Genomic DNA, 27,851 nt, shown 5'->3' on the forward strand with positions numbered 1-27,851 from the left:
CTAATGGGACATGCCATCATTTTTTTGCCACTCGGAAAAGACAATCTGTATAGGGCCATCGCCGGTTTTTGACAGGTTAAAAACGTGCCTCAGCTGCCTGGTTTTGCTGCGGTGACTTGCCTATGTGAAAGGAGACATTGTAGGTGGCAGAAAACATACTAAGAGGAAGAAATGATAAGCTTGCCATCTCCAATACCACAACTAGAAAAGCAACAGAGAGAACTCCATGTGTGCCTAACCATTAACAGTACAGACAAAAAGGGGATATTCTGTATATTGCAACCGCTACACCTCCAGAAATTGGAGCTTAAATGTCACTTCTCTGCAGAGGTCTACGTCAACTGCCGAAAAAGGGTGGAATGGTATGACAAGCCACTACTAAAGCCAAAGAACTTTGGACAAAAATATGACTTATATGAGAAATGCTGAATGGGGGAGTTTACATGCAGATATGAGTGTGTAGCACTACCCCCCCCCCCCCCCCCCCCCCCGAGGAGCTGCTGGATTTTTGGCCGGTGTGTTACCTCGTGGGTGCTCCGAATTCTCTAGGGGTGAGTGATGCGTATGTGCATAAACAGAAGTAAAGGAATGTCCACGACAGGTGCTCTTTATTACCCAGCCAGGTAAAAACAATAAAACTTGTGGTGAGGAAAGTAAAGTTGAAAGAATAGCGGATTCAGTCATAATGATAGGAAACAGTCCTGCTCCCAAACGTAACACTTCTCTGCGCCACTCCCGCCAGAGTGGATTCAGTGTACCCAGACAGGCCTCTCTCACTGACCTGGCAGCCGGAGTATCACTCGGACAATTGTAGGAATAAGTCTCTGCCACAGACCCTCCTTGGTAAACAGGGGCGTCCCTAGGGGGGGGCCAGAGGGGGCCCTGACCCCCCCAACATCATGCTGTGCCCCACCATGTGCCCCCCCAAAAAAAAAAAAAATATTTTTTTTTTTTTTTTTTTGCAATTTTTGTATTTTGCTCCCCGAGAGGGAGAGCGTCCCGAGTCAGGTCTGCGGGGGATTCCTACCCCTCCCTCTGCTCGCCATCACTGCATAATGCAAGCGCTCACACAACCAGATATTCTAGCCTGGACCGTGTTTAAGTGTGTGCACTGCAGACTGCAGTACACTGTAATCACTGAACTACATTATCTCCATCCCTTCCCCCCCCCCCCCATCTGTCTCCCTCCCCCTCTCCTGTTCTTTCAAAACATTCACAATTTTTCACTTTCAGTTAGGCAGATAATATACGGTGCAAATTTCTTTCCTGCATCCACAGATTGCAGGAAAGAAACTTGCATGATTCCCCCATCAACAGACAGTGGTGACAGGGGAATATCCCTCCTGCCCAGCAATTATATTCTCCCGACAAACTGTGATTAACACCAGTGGCTATACAGCAACCACTAGTGATAATTATAAGAGAATCTGCTAATTAATGGTTCAAATCTCAGCCAGTTTCTGCTGAACCAGCTGAGATTTAAACTGTCTATGGCTGGTCTTAGCTCTTAGGCAGCCCATACATTGATTAGCACTGTGGAGTGTCGGCTTCCTGGCGGGATCGTGCATGTGGGATTTCAAACACACCCGAGCCCATCTCTATTGGTTGTAGACAGTTGAGCTCCCTGCAGGTTGCTTAGCAGCAGTGGACCCTTCTCTGACATGCTGATCGGGATGCAATCCAGGTGATGCTCTTAGTCAAATCCTAGTCATAAATATCAGAGATTTTATTGATCAAAGCCCACACTTTACAGACATAGAGCCCACATGGCTGCTGATCATACGGTTGATTATATTTATGTGGTTGTACTCTTGATGCTAATAAATAATGTGTTTATTAGATCTGACTGGGAGCATCACCTGGATCACATGCCGATCAGCATGTCAACAGAGAAGGTTATACAGCATTACTGCTGCTAGGTGACCAGCTGGGGGCTCGGCTCTCTATAACCAATAGTGCCAGCCTTCCCCTGCATGCACCCATAATGTCACCAGCACTAGGTCCTAATAGACTGCCGCCGCTGCCAAGGAGACAGATGCCAGACCAGCGCTGTAAATAGCAGGGACAGGACAGCTGGGGATCCCCACTGTGGCAGAACCCCAGGGCCCGGTGGCAAGACAACCTTTGCAACAATGATAGTTCTCCCACTGCTTTGTACCCTTATATTTTCTTGGTGTGCTGGTGACATATATCTCTTGTTTTCTGCCACCCTGGGGGGCCCCAGTATAGTAGGAAGGGAGCTCACTGCAGAACATGTGAAAGGGCCCATAGTGGGATCGTAGTAAAGGGCCCCAGGATATATATATATATATATATAATTGCATTTTATAGTTGGCCCCCCTACTTTTGTCCCTGTCCCCCCATGTGCCCCCCCTAAATATGAAAGCTGGAGACGCCACTGTTGGTAAACTTGAACTTGGAAGAAAGTCTCTGCCACAGACCGCTCTCAATGAGCCTCAGAAGATACCTCTGCCACATGTCCCCTCTGGGTAGGATACTTGGAGATACGCCTCCTTGGTTGAGTTACGTCTGGGTCTCCTTCAGCTTGTCCCCAATGTACCGACTGACAGGTGATCAGTCCCGCAGTGTCCGGCTACCTGTGATCCCCAGGGGTTTCATCTAAGCCCTATTGGACCGCCAGCCTCTCAATGGCGCTCCTCAGACCGACTACCCACTGAACAGCACCCAGCTTGGGATCTTCAAAAGAGGGAACCCAGTCACTCACTGGATCCCCATCACTGGTTCAGATGCTCCGGACCAACATGGTCCCAGAGCCAGGAACACCGCGTGGCACGCAGGCCATAACGCCGTGGCGCCATGATGTGGCCACCCTAAAGGTGGGTGCCACACTGGACGAAGAAGAACCCAGAACCAATGACGTCTGTCCCATGAACACCCCTCCCCAGCATGCACAGCGAGGACAAAGCCTCGTGATTGGCTGCTGGGAAGAGCACCCAAACCTCGAACACCCTGATACATCAGAATGACCCACAGCACAGCCAAGCTGAGACAGGGGCCCTATTGTCACACCTAACAATTAGGATCGAAGTCTAACTATACCCTGATCGATGCACTATAGTACTATAAAGTACATGGGTGCTACAAGTGCAAAGAACATTCTTCTATATATTATACTGCAATTAGTAGCTCTGCCACTTGGTGGTAGCATTACGTTAATGTAATGTTCTTCCTAATAGAACTACATGGAAGAAAATACTTCTGTTACCGTATTTATCGGCGTATAACGCGCACCGGCGTATAACGCGCACCCTAATTTTAGGAGGGAAGTTTTAGGAAAAAAACTTTCAACAGCCCCTTTTATATTCCAAAGCCCCCTGCACATTACATACAGATCCCAGCACATTACACATAGATCACATCCCAGCACATTACATATAGATCACATCCCAGCACATTACATATAGATCACATCCCAGCACATTACATATAGATCACATCCCAGCACTTAGATCACATCCCAGCACTTAGATCACATCCCAGCACATTACATATAGATCACATGCCAGCACTTAGATCACATCCCAGCACATTACATATAGCCCCCAATCCTGTGGGAAAAAAAGATTGTTGGTTGTTTTGTACTTACAGTTTTGATGTCTTGCGCGGCGTCCATCTGCGGCCTCGTCGGGTCCGACGTCCTTCTGCGGCCTCGTCGGGTGTCCTCTTCGGCGGGTCCGGCGTCCATCTTCGGCGGGTCCGGCGTCCATCTTCGGCGGGTCCGGCGTCCATCTTCGGCGGGTCCGGCGTCCATCGGCGGCGTCCTCCCGCTCGTTTCCCGCCACGACTTTGAATACTGCGCCCACATATAGCGAGCGCAGTACACTCGTGAATCTTCGGGCAGGCTCGGGCGCCTCTCGCACTGACGTCCTGTACGCTCAGGACGTCAGTACGAGAGGCGCCGAGACAGGCCGAAGATTCACGAGTGTACTGCGCTCGCTATATGCGGGCGCAGTATTCAAACTCATGGCGGGAAAGCGGGTATCGGCGTATACTGTGCACCCACGATTTTGCCCTGATTTTCAGGGCAAAATAGTGCGCGGTATACGCCGATAAATACGGTACTTTCTGTTTCTGTGTTCCCCTGGAAGAGCTCAGTCGTGTGTCAAGCATGTTGACTGGCAAGAATCATAGGGTTGCCACCTGTCCGGGATTCACCTAAACCGTCAAGGTTTTGAATCATTTTGAACCATGTGTCTGGTTTTCAGTCGGCCTGAGGCTGCTGGGGGTCAGGGAAAGGGAAGGAACAGAACTAGTTAATCCTTACCAGGCAGCAGCTGAGTAAGAGTTGTGCAGCAGCTCCTGACAATTACTGTAAATGAAAAACCCACTGGGGCATGCAATTGCCAGAAACCGCAGCACAAGGATTACCATGCCGGGACAATTTGATGATTTTTGGGCACAGGTAGTGGCGTCTCCAGCTTTCATATTTAGGGGGGCACATGGGGGGACAGGGACAAAAGTAGGGGGGCCCACTATAAAATGAGAATATATATATATATATATATATATATATATATATATATATATATATATATATATATATATATATATATATATAAAATCTCCTGGGGCCCTTTACTACGATCCCACTATGGGCCCTTTCACATGTTCTGCAGTGAGCTCCCTTCCTACTATACTGGGGCCCCCCAGGGTGGCAGAAAACAAGAGATGTATATCACCAGCACACCAAGAAAATATAAGGGTCCAAAGCAGTGGGAGAACCATCATTGTTGCAAAGGGCCCTGGTGTTCTGCCACTGTGGGGATCCCCAGCTGTCCTGTCCCTGCTATTTACAGCACTGGTCTGGCATCTGTCTCCTTGGCAGTGGTGGCAGTCTTTTAGGACCTAGTGCTGGTGACATTATGGGTGCATGCAGGGGAAGGCTGGCACTATTGGTTATAGAGAGCCGAGCCCCCAGCTGGTCACCTAGCAGCAGTAATGCTGTATAACCTTCTCTGTTGACATGCTGATCGGGATGTGATCCAGGTGATGCTCCCAGTCAGATCTAATAAACACAGTATTTATTAGCATCAAGAGTACAACCACATAAATATAATCAACTGTATGATCAGCAGCCATGTGGGCTCTATGCCTGTAAAGTGTGGGCTTTGATCAATAAAATCACTGATATTTATGACTAGGATTTGACTAAGAGCATCACCTGGGTTGCATCCCGATCAGCATGTCAGAGAAGGGTCCACTGCTGCTAAGCAACCTGCAGGGAGCTCAACTGTCTACAACCAATAGAGATGGGCTCGGGTGTGTTTGAAATCCCACATGCCCGATCACGCCAGGAAGCCGACACTCCACAGTGCTAATCAATGTATGGGCTGCCTAAGAGCTAAGATCAGCCATAGACAGTTTAAATCTCAGCTGGTTTGCAGAAACTGGCTGAGATTTGAACCATTAATGAGCAGATTCTCTTATAATTATCAATAGTAGTTGCTGTATAGCCACTGGTGATAATCACTGTTGGGGGGGGGGGGGGGGAGAAGGGATGGAGATAATGTAGTTCAGTGATTACAGTGTACTGCAGTCTGCAGTGCACACACTTAAACACAGTCCAGGCTAGAATATCTGGTTGTGTGAGCGCTCGCATTATGCAGTGTCGGCGAGCAGAGGGAGGGGGAGGAATGCCCCGCAGAGCTGACTGGGGACGCTCTCCCTCTCGGGGAGCAAAATACAAAAATTGCAAAAAAATAAATAAAAAAATTGTGGGGGGGAGCACATGGTGGGGCACAGCATGATGTTGGGGGGGGGGGGGTCAGGACCCCCTCTGCCCCCCCTAGGGACGCCTCTGGGCACAGGTGGAGTAATCCTTGTTCTGCGATTCCCAGCAATTACCTGCCCCAGCAAATTCATATAGAAGTAAAGGTCTGGAGCACTGCATAAGGATTACTGCTGCCGGATAAGCATTAACTAGTAATGTTCCTCCCCCAAATGCCACAGTCCAGTCTAAATCATGTCTTGGTAACCTTGTTGTTACCTTAGGAGTGCTGCAGAGTAATCCTATAACCAGGAGGTGAGAAGTTAATGAGGAGTTGCTGCCTTGCTTGTCTGTGAGCTGGTTAGAAACCCTCATTCAATTTGCACTAGTGTGAACCCAGCCTCAGACTGTCAATGTAAGCAGTCTGCCCCATACATCGCATGGCCAGGCAGGTTTACGCTGACAGGAAGACTCAATGAACTACCACAGCCTCTCAACAGCGTTGTGGTAGTTCACTGAGAACTAAGCCAATAGTTGCAAAGGATGTTATGCCGCGTACACATGACCGTTTTTTCGGGTTGTAAACAATTACATTTTTAATGGTCTAGAAAAAACGACGTTTTTTTCAACCCGATCGTTAAAAACCACCTTGCCTACACATGATCATGAAAAAAAAAATGCTCTAGCAAAGCGCGGTGACATACAACACGTATGACGGCACTATAAAGATGAAGTTCCATTCGGATGGCGCCACCCTTGGGGCTGCTTTTGCCGATTTCGTGTTAGTAAAAGACGATTTGCGCTTTTCAGTCTGTTAAAGCGCGATGAATGTGCCTACTCGATTACGAACGCTAGTTTTACCAGAACGAGCGCTCCCGTCTCATAACTTGCTTCTGAGCATGCACGTTTTTTTTCACGGCGTTAAAGCCCACACACGACCATTTTTTACGACGTTAAAAACGTTGTGAAAAATTTGAGCATGTTCTAAATTTGTAATGCCCATTTTTTACATCGTGAAAAATGCTCCGGAGCCCACACACAGTTGTTTTTAATGACATTTACAACATTTTTTTTTTCATTTTTTACAACCCGAAAAACGATCGTGTGTACGCGGGATAAGGACTTGTTCATTAATACACAGAGCTCGGTGTATGAATGATGCAGCAAAGTGGGGTGGGGAGCTCCGCACCGCCTGGCAGTTTTCAAAAAGCAACAGCTGCTATGGGGAACTTCTCCCCGTACTGCTGTCACAGGGAAAAAGCAGCAGGGAGCGGCTGCAGCATTGGGAACATGATACTGTACATGTTCCCACTAAATACAGGTAGAACATTTAACATGTCCCCAAAGGTGAATAAATACTTGCTCCACTTAGCCCTATGAAAGGTGGTCAGCTTGATCAACACCAACAAAAACTATTTTGATGAAAGTCTACCTAAATAATCCATTAAAATTGTATCAATCAGGTAAAATTACCAACATTTTGGTAAATGTAATGATTATATATTTTATCCCATACCTCACCGGCTACTTTTAAGCTATAATGTACTGTATGTGATATAGTAGATTGGCAGTCACAGGGTTAAAACCAGAAGGACAAAAATATAATAACTGCCCTTGCTAACATAAAGTGGAGCTCCGCCCTAAAGTGGAACTTCCGCTCACCGGATTCCTCCCCCCCTTCTGGTGCCACAATTGGCACCTTTCGGGGAGGGGGGGGCAGGATACCTGTCTTTGACAGGTATAACTTCCCACTTCCGGGAGTCCAGCCATGACATCACCGCGGGGGCTCCCTCCTCCTCATCCCCTGGCCGCCGGGCTAATAGGAGAGAGAAGCGGGGCCTCGCGCATGCGCAGGAGTGTTTCCGGCGTGAAGCCAAAAGACTACACTGCCGGGTTCCCTTACCCGCAATGTCGGCGGATGAAAAAAGCTGCGGTGCCGACATTTTGTGACAGCAGGACAGGTAGGTGTCCATTTATTAAAAGCCAGCAGCTGCAATAAGTGTAGCTGCTAGCTTTACATTCCCCCCCCCCCCCCCCAGACCTCCACGTTAAGGCTCCATTCACACGACTCCCAAGTTGCACTGACTTTGGACTGCAACTATGGATGAGTGCGACTTGAATATGACTTTGGCCAGTGATGACAACAATTGCCTTGTATAACATTCATATACGACTTTCATGCAACTTTTGAGGGTTAACATTAAAGTCTATGGCCCTCAAGTTGCATGAAATTTGGACCAAAGTAGTGCAGAACTACCTTGAAGTTGCTGCAACTTTAAGTTGCACATATATGAATGGTTATCAATGGAAAACACAAGGAATGACTTGTCGTGCGACTTTGATGTCCAAAGTTGCATGACAAGTCACACAAGTGTGACTAGAGCCTAAAAAAGGTACCGTTCTGGTGCCATCACCCTCATCTTTGCTGAAAGTGCATGTCCACATTCATTCTCTAAGTTGTTGCCCCCACCCCTTCAATAGGAAAAACCTTAGCTTTTGGAACATTTGTTTGATTGTCTAATGAAGGGTTAGTGGTGTCAAATCAACCTTAGTGACAAGAATAGTGCAGGATGGAGAGTTTTTAATTTAATATGTCTGGGAGGTACTGCCCCACTATGCTTTTGCTAAAGCGCAACCAAGTTGTGATTTTCATGCGGGTTAGTTGTGATTTCCTATAGACTTCTATGAGGTCCTGTTGTGTTGGTGTGGTTTCAGATAGCACACCAAACCTATATGCTGCATATTTTTTTTAAGTCTATTGGAAAGTGCAGAAGACTATGGGACAGTGCAGCTAACTCGCATGAAACCTGCAGGTTAGACCCCTTTCACAATGGGGCGGTTTGCAGGCGCTATTGCGCTAAAAATAGCACCTGCAAACCGACCTGAAACAGCGGCTGCCGTTTCTCCAGTGTGAAAGCCCCGAGGGCTTTCACACTAGAGCGGTGCACTAGCAGGACCGCTCCAAAAGTCCTGCTAGCAGCATCTTTGGAGCGGTGTTTACCACTCCTCCTTCCCATTGAAAGCAATGGAAAACTGCGGCTATACCGCCGGCAATGCGCCTCCGCAGAGGTGCATTGCGGGCGGTATTAACCCTTTTTCGGACACTAGTGGGGGGGGGGGGGTAAAACCACACCGCTAGCGGGCAAATCCTGCCACAAATCCAACGGTAAAGTGCCACTAAAAATAGCGGCGCTTTACCACCACCGCACCTCCCGCCCCAGTGTGAAAGGGGCCTTAGAATGCTCTACAACTCATGATACATTAGTGATAGTCGGAAGAATGCTCCTTACACTTGTGGTCACTGGGAAAAACCACCCCCCTACAGATAGCAAAAAAGGTCAACGGTGTCCGTGGAAACTTATCCCAGAGGCATAAATTGCTCGTTGCTCAAGGAAACCCATAAAGAAACCCTAGTCGAGAAACTCTGGTCTAAGACTAGGCTCACATCTATGCATTTTGAAGGGCGTTTGCAGAGACGCACTACTGTCCATTTAACATTTAGTTCCTATAGGTCACGTTTACAGCTATGCAGTTTCCACCTGTGCCATTTATTTGGAAAGGTTCAGGGACTTTTACAAGCAACATGGTGCATTTTTGGCAATGAAATTGCATTAAAAACACGATGTACATTTTTGGTGCATTTTCCTGCAGGACAACAGATTCCTTCTCCTAATTCTAAACACACAATTAGCACATTCATAGATGTAGCCTAAACTGTAGAACATATCTTATGCCACCAAATGTCACATTTCCAATAGCTACACAAAAATATTTCACACAATAAGCAAACTAGCACCTGAGGTGATTTAGCCAGCATTGCACTCCTATCCCTCACCCAATAGGCCCCAAGTCATTGGAATGAATGCCTAAATCTACATCAGTACAACACAATGTCCTATGAACATGGACTGTTTACTGGGCCACTTGGCTCAAACATCCTTTCCAAGCCGCCATTTGTATGTCCATGTAAAAAGGAAATCCTAAAGCGTTTATGGCTTTATTATCTAGCCCAACTGCAGATTTCCTTGGACAGTCATCTTGGTGGGTGTTTTTTGTATTGATACATTTCTATAGGAATACAACATAAGGATAATGTAACTAGAACACAAATTAAAAAGTTTAATAACAATGGGGGGGGGTTGGAGAAAAAAACACCTCACACACAAGCGGACATAAAAGTGAGTGAGAAGTATGTCTGCTCTAGATCAGGGTTATTCAAGTGAACCTATGAAAATAAAACATGGAAGCTGTCGCTGCGTTTAAAGATGCAGACTATTCCAGACTTTACTACCTGAATTTCATATACATGACTGTAGTTCACGTTACAATGGCAGCATGCTCATTTTAGGTCACAAACAGACCTTAAAAAGCCAAAAGTAAAAAAACAACGCAGCTTACTTTAACCAAACAGAAAACACATATATGAAATTTGAGCCATGCACCTTACTGTCTCCATGGTGCAGTTTATCCACTGCCGTTTCTTAAACAAAAGAGCAGCACATACAAGCAAAGCAAACTCTCAGTACTTACTGGCAGCTGCTCACAATGCATGCTGGGATTTTAAGCACACTGACTCCCAGGGTTCCACAGGATATTTACTAACAGGTTCAGAATTGAACTGCAAGATTTTTGTAAAAAATACCCTTGATTTGGGGCAGAGTGTAAAAAATTCAAATTTGTGATAATGCAACATCCTCACCTCTGCAAACAGAAGAAGCCAACAATTGTTTTAGTTTACTAAACATGCAGTATTTTGTGCATTAACTTGTTTTGCATTAAGGCAGCCCATTGTATTGCCCCCAACTTGTGTTGCCCTCTGAAGAGTGATCCATGGTAGATCGCTACTTAAAGGGTATTTGACATGTGGTCAGAAGGTGTTATGTTGCTTCCTCACTGCCATTTTTTGTTCACCCCTACAAACCTGCACCACCATGCCACAACCTCATGCATTACACGCGGTTGCAGGGCTATTGTGGTGCAGACCCACTTAGTTTCTCAACTCCAGTCCTCAAGGCACCCTAACAGGTCATGTTTTCAGGATTTCCCTCTAGCTCCTGCACCGCCACTGAATTAAATACACAGATTCATGCATTGCATGAATCTATGTATTGTTGCTGCTGCTCACTATTCAGATGGCCGGCCCCCTGGTGAGCGCCGGCCATCTGAATAACGGCAGCTGGTTGGCTTTGGAAGTGCCTATCAGAGCCAGTGGCTCTGATAGGCTTTCCGATTATAGCCTGAGGGCTGTAATCGGCTTCCAAATAGTTAATCAGGGGACGCACGGGGGGTGCGTTGGCACATTGATGGCATGGCACAGTGGTGACAAACACAATTTGATGGCATGGCACAGTGGAGACAATTGATGGCACAGTGGCGACAATTGATGGCATGGCACAGGGGCGACAATTGATGGCACAGTGGCGACAATTGATGGCACAGTGGCAACAATTGATGGCACAGTGGCGACAATTGATGGTATGGCACAGTGGCTACGTTTGATGGGCACAGTGGCCAAGTTTGATGGGCACAGTGAGGCTGCAATTGTTTTTTTTTTTTTGCACCCCCCCCCAAACATTTTGAGCACCAGCTGCAACTGGGTTGTGGTAATTACTAAGGCAGTGAAACTGGTCAAATCACCTGTGCAAAATAATGGTAAGCCTGAAAACATGACCTGTTGGGGCGCCTTGAGGACTGGAGTTGAGAAACACTGGAATAGACTGTGTTTAGCCAAGTAGTGACAATAAGATCAATTTTGCTGCAACACGATGCAAAGCATCATGGCCGTGACATATGTACACCCCATGTCCACTGCCTTTGCAGCTTAAGGCCCCTTTCACACTGGGGCGGGAGGCGCGGTGGCGGTATAGCGCCGCTAAAAATTGCAGCGCTATACCGTCGGATTTGCCGCGGGATTCGGCCGCTAGCGGTGCGGTATTAACCCCTGCTAGCAGCCGATAAAGGGTTAATACCGCCCGCAATGCGCCTCTGCAGAGGCGCATTGCGGGCGGTATTGCCGCAGTTTCCCATTGTTTTAAATGGGAAGGAGCGGTGAATGAGCGGTATACATACCGCTCCTCTCACCGCTCCAAAGATGCTGCTGACAGGAGATTTGTTTTCTCTCCTGCCAGCGCATCGCCTCAGTGTGAAAGCCCTCCGACTTTCACATTGAGGTTGCTGGGCAGGAGTTTTTCAGGCGGTATAGCAGCGCTATTTTTAGCGCTGTACCGCCTGAAAAACTCCTCAGTGTGAAAGGGGTCTAAAGGAGCAATAGGCTGTTTAGCCCCTGTGCATATGATTCTGGTGTTTTTGTGTGGGCAGAATGCACAGGCACACCATCTAGCCTCGCAGCTGGCATGCTGTAAAACTCTATGAGAGGCTGAAAGCTGATGCGGCTGGATGGAGCTGGATGGAGCACAGAGTGCTATTAAAGTGTTACTAAACCCAGGACCCTGCATTCCCTATATCTGGTCTCCCACAATACACAGAACATGGAAATGCAATCATTTTAGTAAATATAACTTTGACTTCTACCAGTGTCTGGTTGGAGGCTTATAGGAGGAGTTTTCATACTGCACTGGCTGTCCTATCAAGATGCAGGGCCCCTGACCCTTTGTCTGGACAGTGCTGATCACATGCACTCTCCCAAGAAAAAAACAACTCTCTAGCAATACACATCAAACTGAGCATGTGCAGCATGACTCCAGTAACTCTGCCTTATCTGGACATGTTATGGGGACAATGTAGGAAGAGGAGGATCTGTACATACAGGAATAACACAGCCTTTTTACACAATGCAGATGATTAACCCCTTAGGTTCCACAGCGAGTATGACAAGCATGCTTTACTGCATATACAGACTGATTTTACTGTTGTGGGTTTAGTAACACTATGATGTTTAGGGTAAATGTGCCTGGAGGCAAATGCATAGAACACAAGAAGTCTGCGATTCAGGCTTTCAACCCTTGGCACAAACTGCTCGAAACCTTAGTAGCACTTGGTGCACTGTCCAACCGCAAAAGTTTTCAGGCTGCTGATAGCAGTCTTTGATGGTGTGCCTGTACTTTCTGGTCACATAAAGACGACAGAGTCTCATAAACAGGGCCTAAATGTTCAGTGTGAATTTGGCTTTACAGTCTACAAGTTGCAGAAATTACAGTAGACAATGAGCTCATCTGCTCTCCCTGCACAAGCATTGAATGATACAGTACACAAAATCACATAAAGGTGACTAAATTGTAATTAAATTCTGTAGGATCACCAGTATCACATTATTGCATGCCTCCCTAGAAGGATGAATGGAGCCCTAGGTGACAATGAAGTATCAGCTGTGTGTGGCTACCTCCCTTGTTGACACTGCAGGAGACACTCCAGGGTGCAGACCAAGGCAACACAAAGGACTTCACCGCTGCTCCTTTGCTGGGGCTCCTCGTTGGTCGGGTAGAGAAACCCCTAGGCAGCAGGGTAGGTCTGGAGAGAGGGGTGAGGGCAGGGGCTTTGACATATAGACAATTCAGGCAGCATCTCAGTTGAATATACACTATGGGCCACTGCCTGATGATGCCCTCTCACCATATGAAAACACTGACCCCTCATCCTGACCCTGGCCCTAGCCCCAGTGATGGGACACCGAACAAGATGGAAAGCCCCTGGGTGGCATTTAGAAGATAATCTTGTGTATGACGCAAATGAAAAACAGCATAGGGGGGATAAACAAAAAATAACCCCAGGTATGGTGCAAATTGAAAGCACACAAAAAATTCTTCTGCGCTCTGGTGTTTTCCTGCTATAGGGCAAAGTCATCCATTTCAGTGTAAAGTCTAAAATCTTGCAGCACTCCTCAGAATCATGGGAATTCATAAAGCTATAAAGAAAAGGAGGGCGCACCGACCTAGTGCATTATCACTTAAAAGGATTTTATTAGATAAATTAAAACAATGGTCATACTCACAAACAGAGTTGAAAGACAGCGCTTATCAGACAATTGAACTGGTATACAGTATCGCCCAGCGACCACGGTAACAACACGGATCAGATGGCATCAGACCGACATCTATGGCTTACGCGTTTCAGAGGCGAACCTCTTTCATCAGAGCCTCGGTGGTCAGTAGTTGCTTCCTCATACAAGAAGCTCTCAAGTATAAATACTAGCCATACAAACACACAAGTGAGCATGTGCGCAGATGCCCGGCCAAAGGTCCGCCCCCATTGGCTGGACCCACCCATTGATCCCTCAGCCACTCTTGTCCCTCTTGTCCTGAGGGGTGTGGCCAGAGAATTTCCCCACCAACAAAAAAAAAGGCATTAACTATGTCTCAAGGGCTAATCCTATTCTCTGAGTGGGCATCACTGTGATACACATGCAGATCAGTATATGGACACAAGAGCCCACACGTGTACATTGCCAAACCAGCGAATTCCAAAGGCAAGAAGCTGACCAGTAAGTGAGAATTATGCACATACAGTGCACACAGCGTGTCTCCTTACCAGACAATAGCGGCTCCTCCTCTAGCTCTGTGGGTCTGGGGACGGAGAAACTCCATTAACAGCCCTTCTTTTTCCTCCATAGGCGTGCAATGGAACGCACGCCATCGCTATACCAGGAAGTGAGTGCGTTCCAGCCCTCACTGCTAGATGGGCCGACACGTCCCCTTACGCTTTTGTGCATGTGTGTGCGCATGCACGCTAAACGCGGCGCATATTCTTGCCGCAAAACCGGAAGCGCGGGTGTATATGCGTTCTACCCGCTACTTCCGGTTCGCCTGGGAACCCTAACGCCGGAGAGAGTTGCAGTAGTCAAGGCGGGAAATAATCAAGGAGTGAATAAGTTGCTTTGTGGTATCATTAGCCAGGAAGGGTCGAATTCTGGAGATGTTGCGGAGGTTAAAGTGGAGTTCCACCCATAAATATAACATTACATCAGTAGTTTTAAAAAAATGTCATTAGTCCTTTACAAAATTTTTTTTTTTTTTTAGATGCCTTCAAAGTGTTGTTGCTAGGCAGAATAGTTAATCTTCCCACTTCCTGCACCTAGGTGCTTAATGCTTCCTAACCTACACCGCACAGACTCCTGGGAATGTAGTGGGTGTAACTTTGTCTGTGCACTCCCCAGTCTCAAAGAATCATGTGACTTGGACAGCACAGGTGCTGAAAGATGGCCCCAGTCAATTTCTATTTTCTAAAGTGTCTAAATGCTGTAACAACCTAACAAAACGGACCTTAGTTTACAGACTAACTTTACTAGAATACATTAAGCTTGTGTATTACAGGGGTATTTATATTTAAAAAGTGAAATTGTGGCCGGAACTCCGCTTTAAGGAGGCAGGATTTAGCCAGTGATTGGATGTGGGGGCTGAAGGAGAGGTCAGAGTCAAGGATTTCACCCAGCACCCTGGCATGTGTGGAGGGACCAATGGTTGCGTTGTTGATTTTAATGGTAAAGTCATGGGGGGGACTGGGAAGGAAGAAATATTACAAGCTCAGTTTTAGAAAGAATGAGTTTGAGGAAGTGGTGTGACATCCATACTGATATGTCATTCAGTAAGTTTGAGATCTGTGAGGAGATCGAGGGGGTGAGTTGAGGAGTGGAGATATAGATCTGGATGTCATTGGCATAGAAGTGGTATTGGAAGCCATGGGAGGTTATCAACTGGCCCAGGGAAGAGATATAGAGTGAGAATAGGAGGGGCCCAATGACAGAGCCTTGGGGTACCCCAACAGAAAGAGGAATAAAGTTGCAAGTGACACTGAAAGTGCGCTGAGATAGGTAGGAGGAGAACCAGGATAAAGCAGAATCACGGAGGCCTAGGGAGTGTAGTTTGCTAAGGAGGAGCAGGTGGTCAACTGTGTCAAAGGCACCTCTCAAATTTTTGTATGTAAAGTAGTGAGTGTACAGCTTGTATAACTGTCAATTTGCTGTCCCCTCAAAATAACTAAATACACTGGCAACAAATTGTTGGCAACAAAAATGAGTACACTCCTAAGTAAAAATGTCAAAATTAGGCCCAAAGTGTCAAATTCCTGGCAATGGTGGGGCTGCATTCCTGGCAATGGTGGGTGCTGCATTTCTGGCAATGGTGGGTGCTGCATTCCTGGCAATGGTGTGTGCATTCCTGGCAATGCTGGGTGCTGCATTCCTGGAAATGGTGGGTGCGACATTCCTGACAATGGTGGGTGCTGCATTCCTAGCAATGGTGGGTGCTGCATTCCTGGCAATTGGGGGTCTGAAGATGGACACTGGCCCTTATTTTGCTTCACAGTTTTTTATTTAAAATATTTAGTTTTTTTCCTGAAACTTCCGTGTTATACGCCAAAAAATACGGTACATCCAAATAATACGCCTAAGCTCACCTCTTTACTTACACACAGCCACAAGGGCAAGAGAATTCTTGTTGGGCAGTGTATTAGTGCTCGAACGAACACACTTAGACCAAATTTTAATGGTTCAAAGAATGTCAGGCAAAATGGTCGGCCCTCGTGCATGTTCACTTCATCAAATCTTGATGAAAAAAGGTTGGACGCCCTGCTTTAAACTATACATCCGCAGAGGGGTGTGGTAATTGTGATGGTATAGCTTGTGTTGTATCAGTTTGTCTTTGGGTGCAATAACAGGGCACATGTCTCCTCAAAATCTTTCTAGTCTCTTGGGGCACAGCACACCACTTATTTTCTGTTCAGGGCAGTCTGAGATCTGTCACAAATATATATTTTTGAAAGCATTCTTACTTTATGGCATTTCTTCACACCTGCCTAAAACCTTTGCACAAAACGGTATATATACAGTATAGAAAATAATGTTGGGCAAATGGTTCAGCCCAAGCATGAGTTGTGGCCGAACATTGGCTGTTCGTCCGTTTAACGAACACCCAAATTGTCATGTTGTTCGACCGTTTGTTCGGCTTGCCGAATGGCCCACAATGCACTGCGCATCACACAGTGCATTGGAAGCCCTGATTGGCTGAAGCAATTACGGCTCTGCCCAGTCAGGGCAAAGAACACTGTCAGAACCATGATTGGAGAAAGTAATGATGACTGTGTGCAATCATGGCTCATTGCTCATAGACCCACCCCACACTATTTGCAGTGTGATGTTGGAGTGTAGATAGATGCGTCAGGGCACTTTTACTGCAATATATTGAAGTGCATTAGGACACTTTTACTGCAATATATTGAAGTGCGTTAGTGCATTTTTACTGCAGTATATTAAAGTCTGTTAGTGCACTTTAAATGCAGTATATTGAAGTGCGTTAGTGCACTTTTACTGCAGTATATTTAAGTGCGTTAGTGCACTTTTACTGCAGTATATTGAAGTGTGTCAGGGCACTTTTTCCCGTAAAATATTGAGGTGTGTTAGTGCAATTTTACTGCAGTATATTGTAGCGTTTCAGTGGAGTGTGTCTGTGTAGAGAGTCCTCAAGTTAAATTGCACCAAACACCACATTCCATTGATTAAAGTGCATCCAAGTACACATTTCCACGTCTATATTACATTTCCCATCATGTCTGGGAGGCCAACAAGGAAAGGCAGACTTTCCCATGGCACTGTGAAGGGGCCAGCAGCAGCTGTATCCACAGGCAAAGCTGAATGTGGTCCATACCTCAGGCAGGGCACCATTTTCTCTGTTTAGTGATGTTGCCCTACTATCCAGCCACCGCATGCAGAGGAGGTGGTGGATTGGCTTACTAAACCATCCTCATCCTCCTCATCCTCTATCACCAAATCAGGGGACCGCAGTCCACCGCAGCTGCCAGAGCGGCTTATTCTGCCTCTTTGTCCAAAGATACTCCTACCATAGCCCCAGCATCATGCATGGAGGAGTCAGCTGATTTATTTGAACACAGTGTCAGCCACTTGCTTCTTCAGGATGCACAGCCATTACTTGATTCTGATGTTGGTTCTGAGGTTGAGGAAGGTAGGAACATGAGCCTATATAGATGGGGGAACACTGGTCATGTTCCCACATGAACTTGGGCCTGAGTGTACTATAATTTGGCTTCTTCACATAATGCTTGCTCACTGTGGTGCAAAACTTTATTATTTCCATCCAAAGTCTGCCAAAGAGACATCAGAATTTATGCAAAAAAATCTTTCATCTTGTTCCAAGTGCACTAAATTGTGGCCTCATCATACAGACTGGCACCCCAAGCCGTTTGTTTACAAAATAAAGAAAATCAATTTAAATGTAATTTTTGTTTCTTTATATATGTCAGTTTTGCTGCATCAGGTTATATACATGTAGCGCCCTTCTCCTGTTGGGTAGTTGCTATTTGTAAATTTAAGTTATCTGAGCTGTAGTTTAGCTAAGAATGATTATGTCAAATTATTGGTTTCTGTTCCAGTTCAGCTGCGTTGCACATTTTCCACTTGACTGTGGGTGTCACTGTCACCACGAGTCAAGGTTGGAAATGCAGCAGGCTGGGTGTATTGAGTATTCTTTGCCCAAAAGCAGCCTAGTTGGCGTGGTCCCCACCGCTGTGCATTCTGGGAGAGGGTACTTAAAGGACAGATACTGTTCTGGCAGGGTCTTCCGATCCTGACCTGATGGCTCTCCTGGCCTCAGGGATGTATTAGCAGTTCTTCAGCCTCGGGGCCTGCTGGCCCAAGGCTCCACTACTGAGAGTAGGCCCAGGAGTTTCTGGGGCCTACTGGTCCAGGGGTGGTCCTGTGCTGTCTTGCCTGCGGGAAGAAGTCGAACAATTGGAGGATGCATCCTGGCCAATCTACCACACAGTGCTGCTGGCTGGCTGAAAGATCCTGGTACTGTGTAGCTGTGTCTTTGGAACTAAAGCAAAGTGTGTGTGTGGTTACACGGTCCTGTGGCAGAGACTGTGCAACGACTCCACAGCACTCATTTAGTCTGTGGCAGAGAAGGGAATTTTTCATTTATATATTTATATTTTATATTTATATTTTAAATGAATATACAAAATTTTGGACATTCATTTCTGTTTTAAACTAAATGGGTTGTTTTACAATGTAAGGTTCACATATACTTAAGGAAAAACATATACAAGTAAAAGAAAGTATTCAAAAACATATGGAACAAAAATTGCAAACTCAGCCACATTAAAAGCCCTTCAGGTGCTTTCTTCTGCAGCAAAAAATTGGAACATACAGAGAAGATTAACATGTCTGTGCGCAAGGATGACACGCAAATCCGTGAAGCGTTCCATATTAAAAAAAAGAAAAGCAGTTATATTTGTGTAGCACCCTGCTCCCAATGAGTGGGTGCTAAATGTTAAAATTATAGTTGTCTGAGCAATAGTTTGGCTCAGAAAGATTGTATTCAAATTGTGATTCTATTTCAGTTCGGCTGGGTTGCACGTTTTTCCACTTGACAGTAGGTGTCACTCTTCACCACTGGTTGGAAATGCAACAGGTTGAATATATTAGGTATTCCTTTTTCAGAAGTGGTTCAGGGGGTGTGGTCAACCCGCTGTTCATTCTGGGAGAGGGTACCTAAGGAACAGACACCATTTTGTGTGGTCAGTTTTTCCTGATCCGAACCTGAGGGCCCTTCTGGCCTCAGGGATGTATTGGTGGTTCCTGCCTTGGGGCCACGTTGGCCTGAGGCTCCGTTACTGAGATGTAGGCCCAGGAGTTGCTGGGGCCTACTGATCCAGGGATGGTCCTGTGTTGCCTTGCCTGCTGGAAGGGACCGAGCAATTGAGGACTCAATTGGTGGATGCATCCGGATCAAAATCTGTCTCGCAGTGCTGCCGGAACGGCTGAGAGATCCTGGCACTGTGAGCTATGTTCTTTTCTTCAGAAGTTAACCCAGTGTGTGGTAATACAAGTCTGTGGCAGAGACTGTTGAACCAATTCTACTTTCACCAAGTCTGTGGCAAAGACTATTGAACCAATTCTATCTTCACCAAGTCTGTGGCAGAGACTATCTTTTGATCAAGCTTGTGTCCAGCGTGGAGACAGTTGTTCCTCTGGACCTAGGAGAATATCCGTGATTTGCAAGTAAGATGCCTGAATCTCCCCTAAACCTCCATCCCTCTTTTCTGAAGTTAATTTTAATAAAAACCCTCTCTGCAGGAGGGAGAAAAAGAGACTGGGTGTTTGGTGCAGACATTTCTTTCTTTCGCAAGGAACAATGGGGTAGCTGCAGGCCCAAATCTAAACCAGCAGCTCCTTCGGGGGTAGTGCTACACGTGGGGGCTCGCCCGGAATTTGCCGTTACCCCCTGCAACTAAAACAGACTGTTCATTTGGGACCTATCCTACAGAGGGAGAAAGACTGTGCTAAAACGGGGAAGAATTTTGCGATTACTTTTCACTTTTTGACTGTGTGAGCTGTGGGCAGAGTCAGAAAAAAAGAAAAGCCTGCGTGCTACGTGCCAAAGAGAGCAAGTGGGAGGAGTTCCCACCTGTTTTCTGCGTGAGATGCCACATGTGTGTCCAGCACCCAGAGAAACGGAGCACTGCCATGTCTTCAGTGTTATGGTTGCAGTCTGCTTTTGGGCCCAGGATGCTTCCTGTGGGTACCGCTACAAGTACCATGCTGCCGGGAACCGTGCTGACGGATGCTGGAGTCCGATTGGGGCCGCATGGGTGGTTCGTGCTCTGCACGATCAGCGATGTGGAGGCGTTAGGCATGCTGTGTAACATGTGCAATGGACTGGCCGTGCATCCCCGTCCTTTTGTTCGATGCCTTACCTGCGGGGAGTACCTGTTTTCTGTGAAGCAACCCATCATGACACCCTGCGCTTACAAAGTGGACTGGATCACGGGCAACGTGACAGAAGAAGCTGCTGCCCTCAACCAAATTGTCTGGCCCATGCCCCCCGCATCTGCTGCTGTGGGTAATCCTGAAGGGAATACTGCTGTTACCACTGTGAGTGGGTCACCAGAGGAACCCAACTACTACTGTTACTTCAACTGTATCCACCTTCACTGCACCTATCTTCGCAGCACCTGTCCAGAAGAAGGTGGGATATGTTAAGGCCCCCCGCGTTCTCGCGGTAGAAGCCTACCCCAGAGACCACCGGAACCGGACCCCGAGAGAGGTGATATCCCTGGGAAGTCCATGTCAGGAACCGGTAAAACATCTGGGGAAAAAGTACCTGGGCCTGTGCGTAATTGTTTGCTGACGAAGGAGATGAAGTCCATGTGAGATGTATGTGGGGAGATTTTGACATGTCTCAAGAATTGTTGTGGAGCAACATGGAGGATGTTGCCTCAGTACATAGTCCCAATCCATGCAGCTCTCTCCCTCCGTGTCCCCCTCTTTACAGCTCTCTCCCTATCTCACCAAAGCCCCCCAACAGTGCTGATAAAAAAAAAAAAGAATTGCAATAAATAATAAAAAGATAATTGTAAAAAATAAAAAAAATTATTGTAAAAAATAAAAATAAAAATTGTAAAAAAATACTGACACATGTGCCACTGTCACATGAGATTAAAAAAAGTATTGGTAATAGGTATCGGCGAGTACTTGGAAAAAAAGTATCGATACTTGTACTCGGTCATAAAAAAGTGATATCGGGAAAACCCTAGTTGTTACCTTACTTCGCTTCGCCTTTTGACCACTAGGGACGTGCCTGCGGTTCGGTGATCGCGCCCGCCGGGCACCCGTGATCGCTCGTGACAAAGCGAGAACCGGATATCTATGTGTGTAAACACAGATCCTGTTTTTTTCAGGGGATAGGAGACGTATGAACACCGATCTCTCTCTTCCCCTAGTTAAAACACAATGCGGGAAAACAGTTAACCCCTTGATCGCCCCCTAGTGTTAACCCTTCCCTGACAGTGACATTTATATAGTAATCAGTGCATTTTTATAGCACTAATCGCTGTATCGCTGTCAATGGTCCCAAAAATGTGTCAAAAGTGTCCGATATGTCCGCCGAAATATCGCAGTCCTGATAAAAACCTGACAAAAAAAAATAATAATAATAAAAATGCCATAAATCTACTCCCTATTTTTTGTAGACGCTATAGCTTTTGCGCAAACCAATCAATATATACGCTTATTGCGATTTTATTTTATTTTTTACCAAAAATATGTAGAAGAATACATATTGGCCTAAACCAAGGAAAAAATGTGCTTTAAATTTTTTTTTTATAGCAAACAGTACAAAATATTGTGTTTTTTTCAAAATGTACTCTCTTTTTTTGTTTACAGCGCAAAAAATAAAAACCGCAGAGATGATCATTATAAATACCGCCAAAAGAAAGCTCTATTTCTAGGGGAAAAAGGACATTAATTTTGTTTGGGTACAGCATCACATGACCGCGCAATTGTTAGTTAAAGCGACGCAGTGCTGTATCGCAAAAAAAATTGCCTGGTCATTGAGCAGCCAAATCTTCAGAGGCTGAAGTGGTTAAGTTAAGGCAATAGGGCCATATTCTCAGAGAAGTTACGATGGAGTAAGTCAGATACTCCATCGTAACTCCCTTTTTAGGCCAGTGTATCTATGCTCCTGATTCTCAGAATAATTTTTGCATAGATACACTTAAAGCGGGGGTTCACCCTGTTAAAAAAAAAAAAAAAGTTTTTTTTTATTAGACCATTAAATTCGGCATCGTAGCGCGAGCTACGGTATGCCGGTCTTACATTTTTTATGCCCGTACTCACTGTGCTAGCGATGATTGAAGAATCCGGGGAATGGGCGTTCCTATGGTGAGAGAAGGTGATTGACGGCCGGCCCTGGCACGTCACGCTTCTCCGGAAATAGCCGAAATAGGCTTGGCTATTCACGGCGCCTGCGCATAGCCTGTGCGCAGGCGCCGTGAATAGCCGAGACCTACTCCGGCTGTCTTCGGGGAGCGTGACGTGCCAGAGCCGGCCGTCAATCATCCTCCCTCTCCATAGGCACGCCCATTCCCCGCGGGAGTCGGATTCTTCAATCATCGCTAGCACAGTGAGTACGGGGATTAAAAATTTAAGACCGGCATACCGTAGCTCGCGCTACGATGCCGAATTTAATGGTCTAATGATGGAAAGGAGGGTGAACTACCGCTTTAAGATCCGCCATCTTACACTGGCGGATCTTAAATGCAATGACGCCGGCCGCCGCTAGATGGCATTTACGTGAAGGAGTCATTTGCATATGCAAATGATCCTTCTACGCCGATTCCCGAACGAGTTCGCGTCGCGTAACCGTCGCTAACGACGTTTGCGTAAGCGGAAACTTACCCCTGCTATATGAGGGGTAAGTTTCCGCAAGTCTCGCGTAGGCCATGTTACGGATGGCGTCGGGTCCCCGTCGTGTTTTTTCGTCGGATACGTCGTTTACGTAAGTCGTTCTTGAATACGACTTTACGTCAATGACGCACACGTCGGCGTCATTGACGTTTTCCGCCGAGAACTGGAGCATGCGCACTGGGCTTTTTGCAGCCCGGCGCATGCCCAGTTCTTTTGCATCGGGGGCGCGCTTCATTTGAATAGAAGCCGCCCCCTTGGAGATCCGCCAGGCTACGCCGGGACACTTACACTCTGCTGTCCCAACTTATGGAGCAAGTGGTTGGGGAATACCGCCAATCAGTAAAATACAGGTGCCTTCAAAGATCCGAGACCTATAAGGAGGTCAGTTATTGATAGGGTTGTTGTTATATTCTGATAATGCAAAATGTATTTGGTTAACAAGATTGACATTTTGTATATTGCTAATTAATAAATGACTGCTATGGCCTTTCAAACTCAAAAGAATGGGTGGGGGCGTATTCAATGTCATGACAGCCGTTATATACATTGCAATACTTCAGTTATGTTTGGAAGTCATGGACACTACAATACAACACATAATAAGAACAATACAACAAAAGTGAATGTGTCGCTTTTATGCTTGTTGTTGCTAAAATATATCAGCAGTATTTGCTTGAGCCTCAAAGCACATTGGACTTGTAGCCCTGATGCTTGAGGCTTCGACGTTTAGATGTGGGTGAAGGGCACTCTGCGTTCTGGGAATTCGTCCCTGTGCACACACTGCCCTAAATGCAAGTACTGATAGGTGCACTGTCGGCCTCTCATTGAGTTTCACAGACGGTGCATTTGTGGCTTTCAATTGCACCTAAACACCAGAGCCCCATAAGCCAGGGCCAAACATGCAGCATGCATAGGGCCTTACTGGTAATATGTACTTACAAAGAAATACTAAGAGGGACTGCAAATTCCATACATGCATCTTTCTATAGAAGCAATACCTTAAAGCTGAAGTATGGCTAAAAGCTATTTTAGTACATTTACACAGTAAAATCATCTATAATGAAGTGTGCCCCTTCTCTGGCTACTGAAGCATTTGTTAAATCGCTTGCTTTTCAGTCCACAGTCTCCTGTCAGCGTTGAATGTCCAGAGCTGAGACTTGTAGTTTTATCTGCAGTACACTGGTCACAGTTCACTCTGCACCTCCTCCAATCAGAAAAAAGCCTTAAATTCTTTTCACAGAATACAAGGCATTCTGTGGTTGGAGGAAGAGATTCATTCATGCTCACCTCCTCCATTTTTCTGTGGACAGGCCACCTATGATCCTTCATAAAATATAAAACAATGAAAGTCATATCTGTAACCGTTTTTTTTATGTAACTTTCCAGATAGTTCTGGGTTAATTGCGACATGTCACATGCTTTTTTAAGCACGTGACACGTAGCTGGTCAGACAACAGTTTTACATTTTCCCAAGGACAGTAGATCTTTGCACAATAGTTCACAGGAGATTTTTTTATTATCAAACTCTTGCTTATTCGTTATAGTTTAAAGTAGAATAAGGGCAAAACATTTTATTTTTTTACAAAAACTATACAATTTTCTTCCATGAGACTAGTATCATAAAAAAAACAGTATATTCTTTATTCAAAACATTTATATTTTGGCCTCTTGATACAAAATGCAGGTGATAGAGTCATTACAACACCTAATTACCCTTTGTTGGGGCTAAACAGATATACGGTACTGTATTTATTGGTGTATAACACTAAGGCCTCGTACACACGACCGAACATGTCTGCTGAAACTGGTCCGTGGACATGTTCGGTCGTCTGTATGGGCGAGCGGACCGGATTCCCAGCCTAGCGCACAGGTTTCCAGCGGACTAATGTTTCTTAGCATGCTAAGAAACATGTCCGCTGGCACCATGTCCGTCGGACATGTCTGATGGTCTGTACGACTCATCGGACATGTCCGCTGGGCCGAAGCTGTTATCCGATGAAGCTGACTGATGGTCAGTCTTGCCTACACATCATCAGTTAAAAAAACGATCGTGTCAGAACGCGGTGACGTAAAACACAACGACGTGCTGAAAAAAATGAAGTTCAATGCTTCCAAGCATGCGTCGACTTGATTCTGAGCATGTGTGGATTTTTAACCGATGGACGTGCCTACAAACAATCGTTTTTTTTCTATAGGTTTTTTATCCATCAGATAATTTTAAAACAAGTTCCTAATTTTTTAACCGATGGATAAATAACCGATGGGGCCCACACACAATCGGTTTAGTCTGATGAAAACGGTCCATCAGACCGTTTTCATCAGACAAACCGATCGTGTGTACGCGGCATTACTTTTTTACCCTGAATTTTTTTTCCCTGAAACTTCCCTCTTAAAGTTAGGGTGCGTGTTATACCCCTGTGCGTGTTATACGCCAATAAATACGGTACTTATTAAGTTGAAACTTATAGGTCAAAGTATCCCCTGCCAGGGGAACCCAACGCATTTTAATTTGTTCCTTGTGAATCTTCTTCAAGGGCAGGGGTATTAAAATAAAATATACATGTCACCAATACATATAATCAAGAACCATTAAAAGCAATACCTCCAGATCCCCCAGAGGGAGCCCATAAGGAAGACACATGAAAACACTAATAATTGTAAGTTTTTTTTATTTTGGATAGAGTAGAGGAGAGTTAGTTATAACTTTTGCCATCTGTGTCCCATTTCCCCTCAATTCCTGTCCCATAGCCAAAACAGGAAGTGAGAGGAAATCCCTCCAAAGTGAGGGAATCCCTGGTTCTCACCAGAACTAGTGTCACTATTTGAAGTCCTCTTTTCTGCTATAGTGACAACCCACGTTTTGGGAATTTTGGGATAAATGGAGCACAAACCGCAATATAAACCGGACAGATGTTCTAATCCTTCTCCACTCTATCCTTCAGTAAAACATTTTGGGCCAGATCCACGAAGAAGTTACGTCGGCGTATCTATTGATACGCCGCGTAACTTCTAAGATGCTCCGGCGTATCTTTGTTTTGTATGTTTTGTAAGATATGCCTGAAGCTGGGCTAGATCCGACTGACGTACGTCTTAGTACGCCGTCGGATCTAAGGTGCATATTTACGCTGGCCGCTAGGTGGCGCTTCTGTTGATTTCCGCGTCGAGTATGCAAATTAGCTAGATACGCCAATCCACAAACGTACGTCCAGCCGGCGCATTTTTTTACATTGTTTCCGTAAGGCTTTTTTCGGTGTAACGTTACCCCTGGGTCTATGAGGCGTACGCAATGTTAAGTATGGACGTCGGGCCAGCGTTAAATTTTCCGTTGTTTGCGTAAAACGTTTGCGAATAGGGCTTTGTGTAGAATTACGTTCACGTTGAAAGCATTGGCTTGTTGCAGGTTAATTTGGAGCATGCGCACTGGGATACCCCCACGGACGGCGCATGTGCCGTTCAAAAAAAACGTAATTTACGTGGGGTCAAGACGTATTAACATAAAACACGCCGACAACTTAGTAATTTGAATTGCGTGCCCTTACGCCGACACATTTACACTACGCCGCCGTAACTTACGGCAGAAATTCTTTGTGGATACGACAAATACGCTGTAAGTTACGGCGACGTAGTGTATCTGAGATACGCTACGCCGGACGTAAAAATGTGCCGAGGTACGTGGATCTGGCCCTTTGCCTTTAGTTATACTTTAAGACAAATTAGTCCTATAATGTATGACTTGTAGGGCTGCAACTAACGATTATTTTCATAATCGATTAGTTGGCCGATTATTGTTTTGATAAATCGATTAATAACCTTTTTTTTTTTTTTAAAAGGTGATTTTGCAGCTATTTACATTTTTTTTTTGCCCAATTTGTTGTTGGGCAGATTAAGAAACACAAATTTCCTAAAAAAATGCATTACATGCTTTCCTGTAGCTTCTCCATTGAAGTATATTGAACCAAAAAAACAAAATAGCACCGTTTTGCATTAAAAAAGTCCTTGCCCTTTCCAAATACGCAGCAGCTGAAAAAAGCATGGATGTGAATGTGTCCCATAGGAAACCATGGAAATGAACTGTAGTGTGTTTTTGAAAAAAGCACCAAAAAACATGGTGTGACCCAGGCCTGAGATGTTTAGTAACATAATGGGGTTACATTTTTTACTGTGGGACAGTGAAAGTAATATTTACAGTTTGCTTTTTTTGTACTATAAAGGGCTAATTTCCGTTTGTTTGTTTTTTTAACCCCATTATGTTACTGGCCGATTAATCAATTATGAAAATAGTAATCGATTAATTTCATAATCGATTAGTTGTCCATTAATCGATAAGTTGTTTCGGCCCTAATGACTTGCTGAGGGTCATCCCTTGAAAAACTTTAGCCCTGCCATACAATTGCTTTAACCACTTGACAACTGGGCACTTAAACACCCTTAATAACCAGACCAATTTTCAGCTTTTGGTGCTCTCACGTTTTGAATGACAATAACTCAGTCATACAACACTGTAACCAAATGAAATTTTTGTCCTTTTTTTCCCACAAATAGAGCTTTCTTTTGGTGGTATTTGATCACCTCTGCGTTTTTTTTTTTCCCCGCTATTAATGAAAAAAGAACGAAAATTTTGTAAAAAAATGAATTTTTCTTCATTTCTATCATATCATTTTGTAAAAAAGTAATTTTCCTCATACATTTGGCCTAAAATGCATACTGCTACATATTTTTGGTAAAAAAAAAAAAAAAAATTGGATATTATTTAGTCTGGGTGAAAGTTATAGGGTCTACAAGCTTTGGTACCAATTTCTGAAAATTGAACAATTTGATCACACCTGAAGTACTGACAGCTTCTCTCATTTCTTGAGACCCTAACAAGCCAATAAAGTACAAATACCCCCCAAATGACCCCTTTTTGGAAAGTAGACATTCCAAGGTAGTTAGTAAGAGTCATAGTTAGTTTTTTGAAGTTGCCATTTTTTC

General features: G+C 45.3%; 1 protein-coding gene and 1 pseudogene across 2 annotated transcripts in view; one reads left to right on the plus strand and one right to left on the minus strand.

Moving 5' to 3' along the window:
• Positions 1 to 27,851, minus strand: part of LOC120927052 (putative helicase MOV-10) — a 112,283-nt gene that overhangs the window by 78,128 nt on the left and 6,304 nt on the right. The window contains exon 1 of one of the 2 annotated variants that reach the window (XM_040337483.1): positions 10,171 to 10,273. The exons of the other annotated variant lie outside the window; for it this stretch is intronic. Coding sequence (XP_040193417.1) covers positions 10,171 to 10,184 — 14 coding nt within the window. The 5' untranslated portion in view covers positions 10,185 to 10,273. Of the gene's footprint in view, positions 1 to 10,170; positions 10,274 to 27,851 lie in introns of those variants that run through there. 2 annotated transcript variants of the gene reach the window in all.
• On the plus strand, positions 18,809 to 18,904 carry LOC120929739 (annotated as a pseudogene).

Source organism: Rana temporaria, chromosome 2, assembly GCF_905171775.1.
Source record: "Rana temporaria chromosome 2, aRanTem1.1, whole genome shotgun sequence".
NCBI lineage: Eukaryota > Metazoa > Chordata > Amphibia > Anura > Ranidae > Rana > Rana temporaria.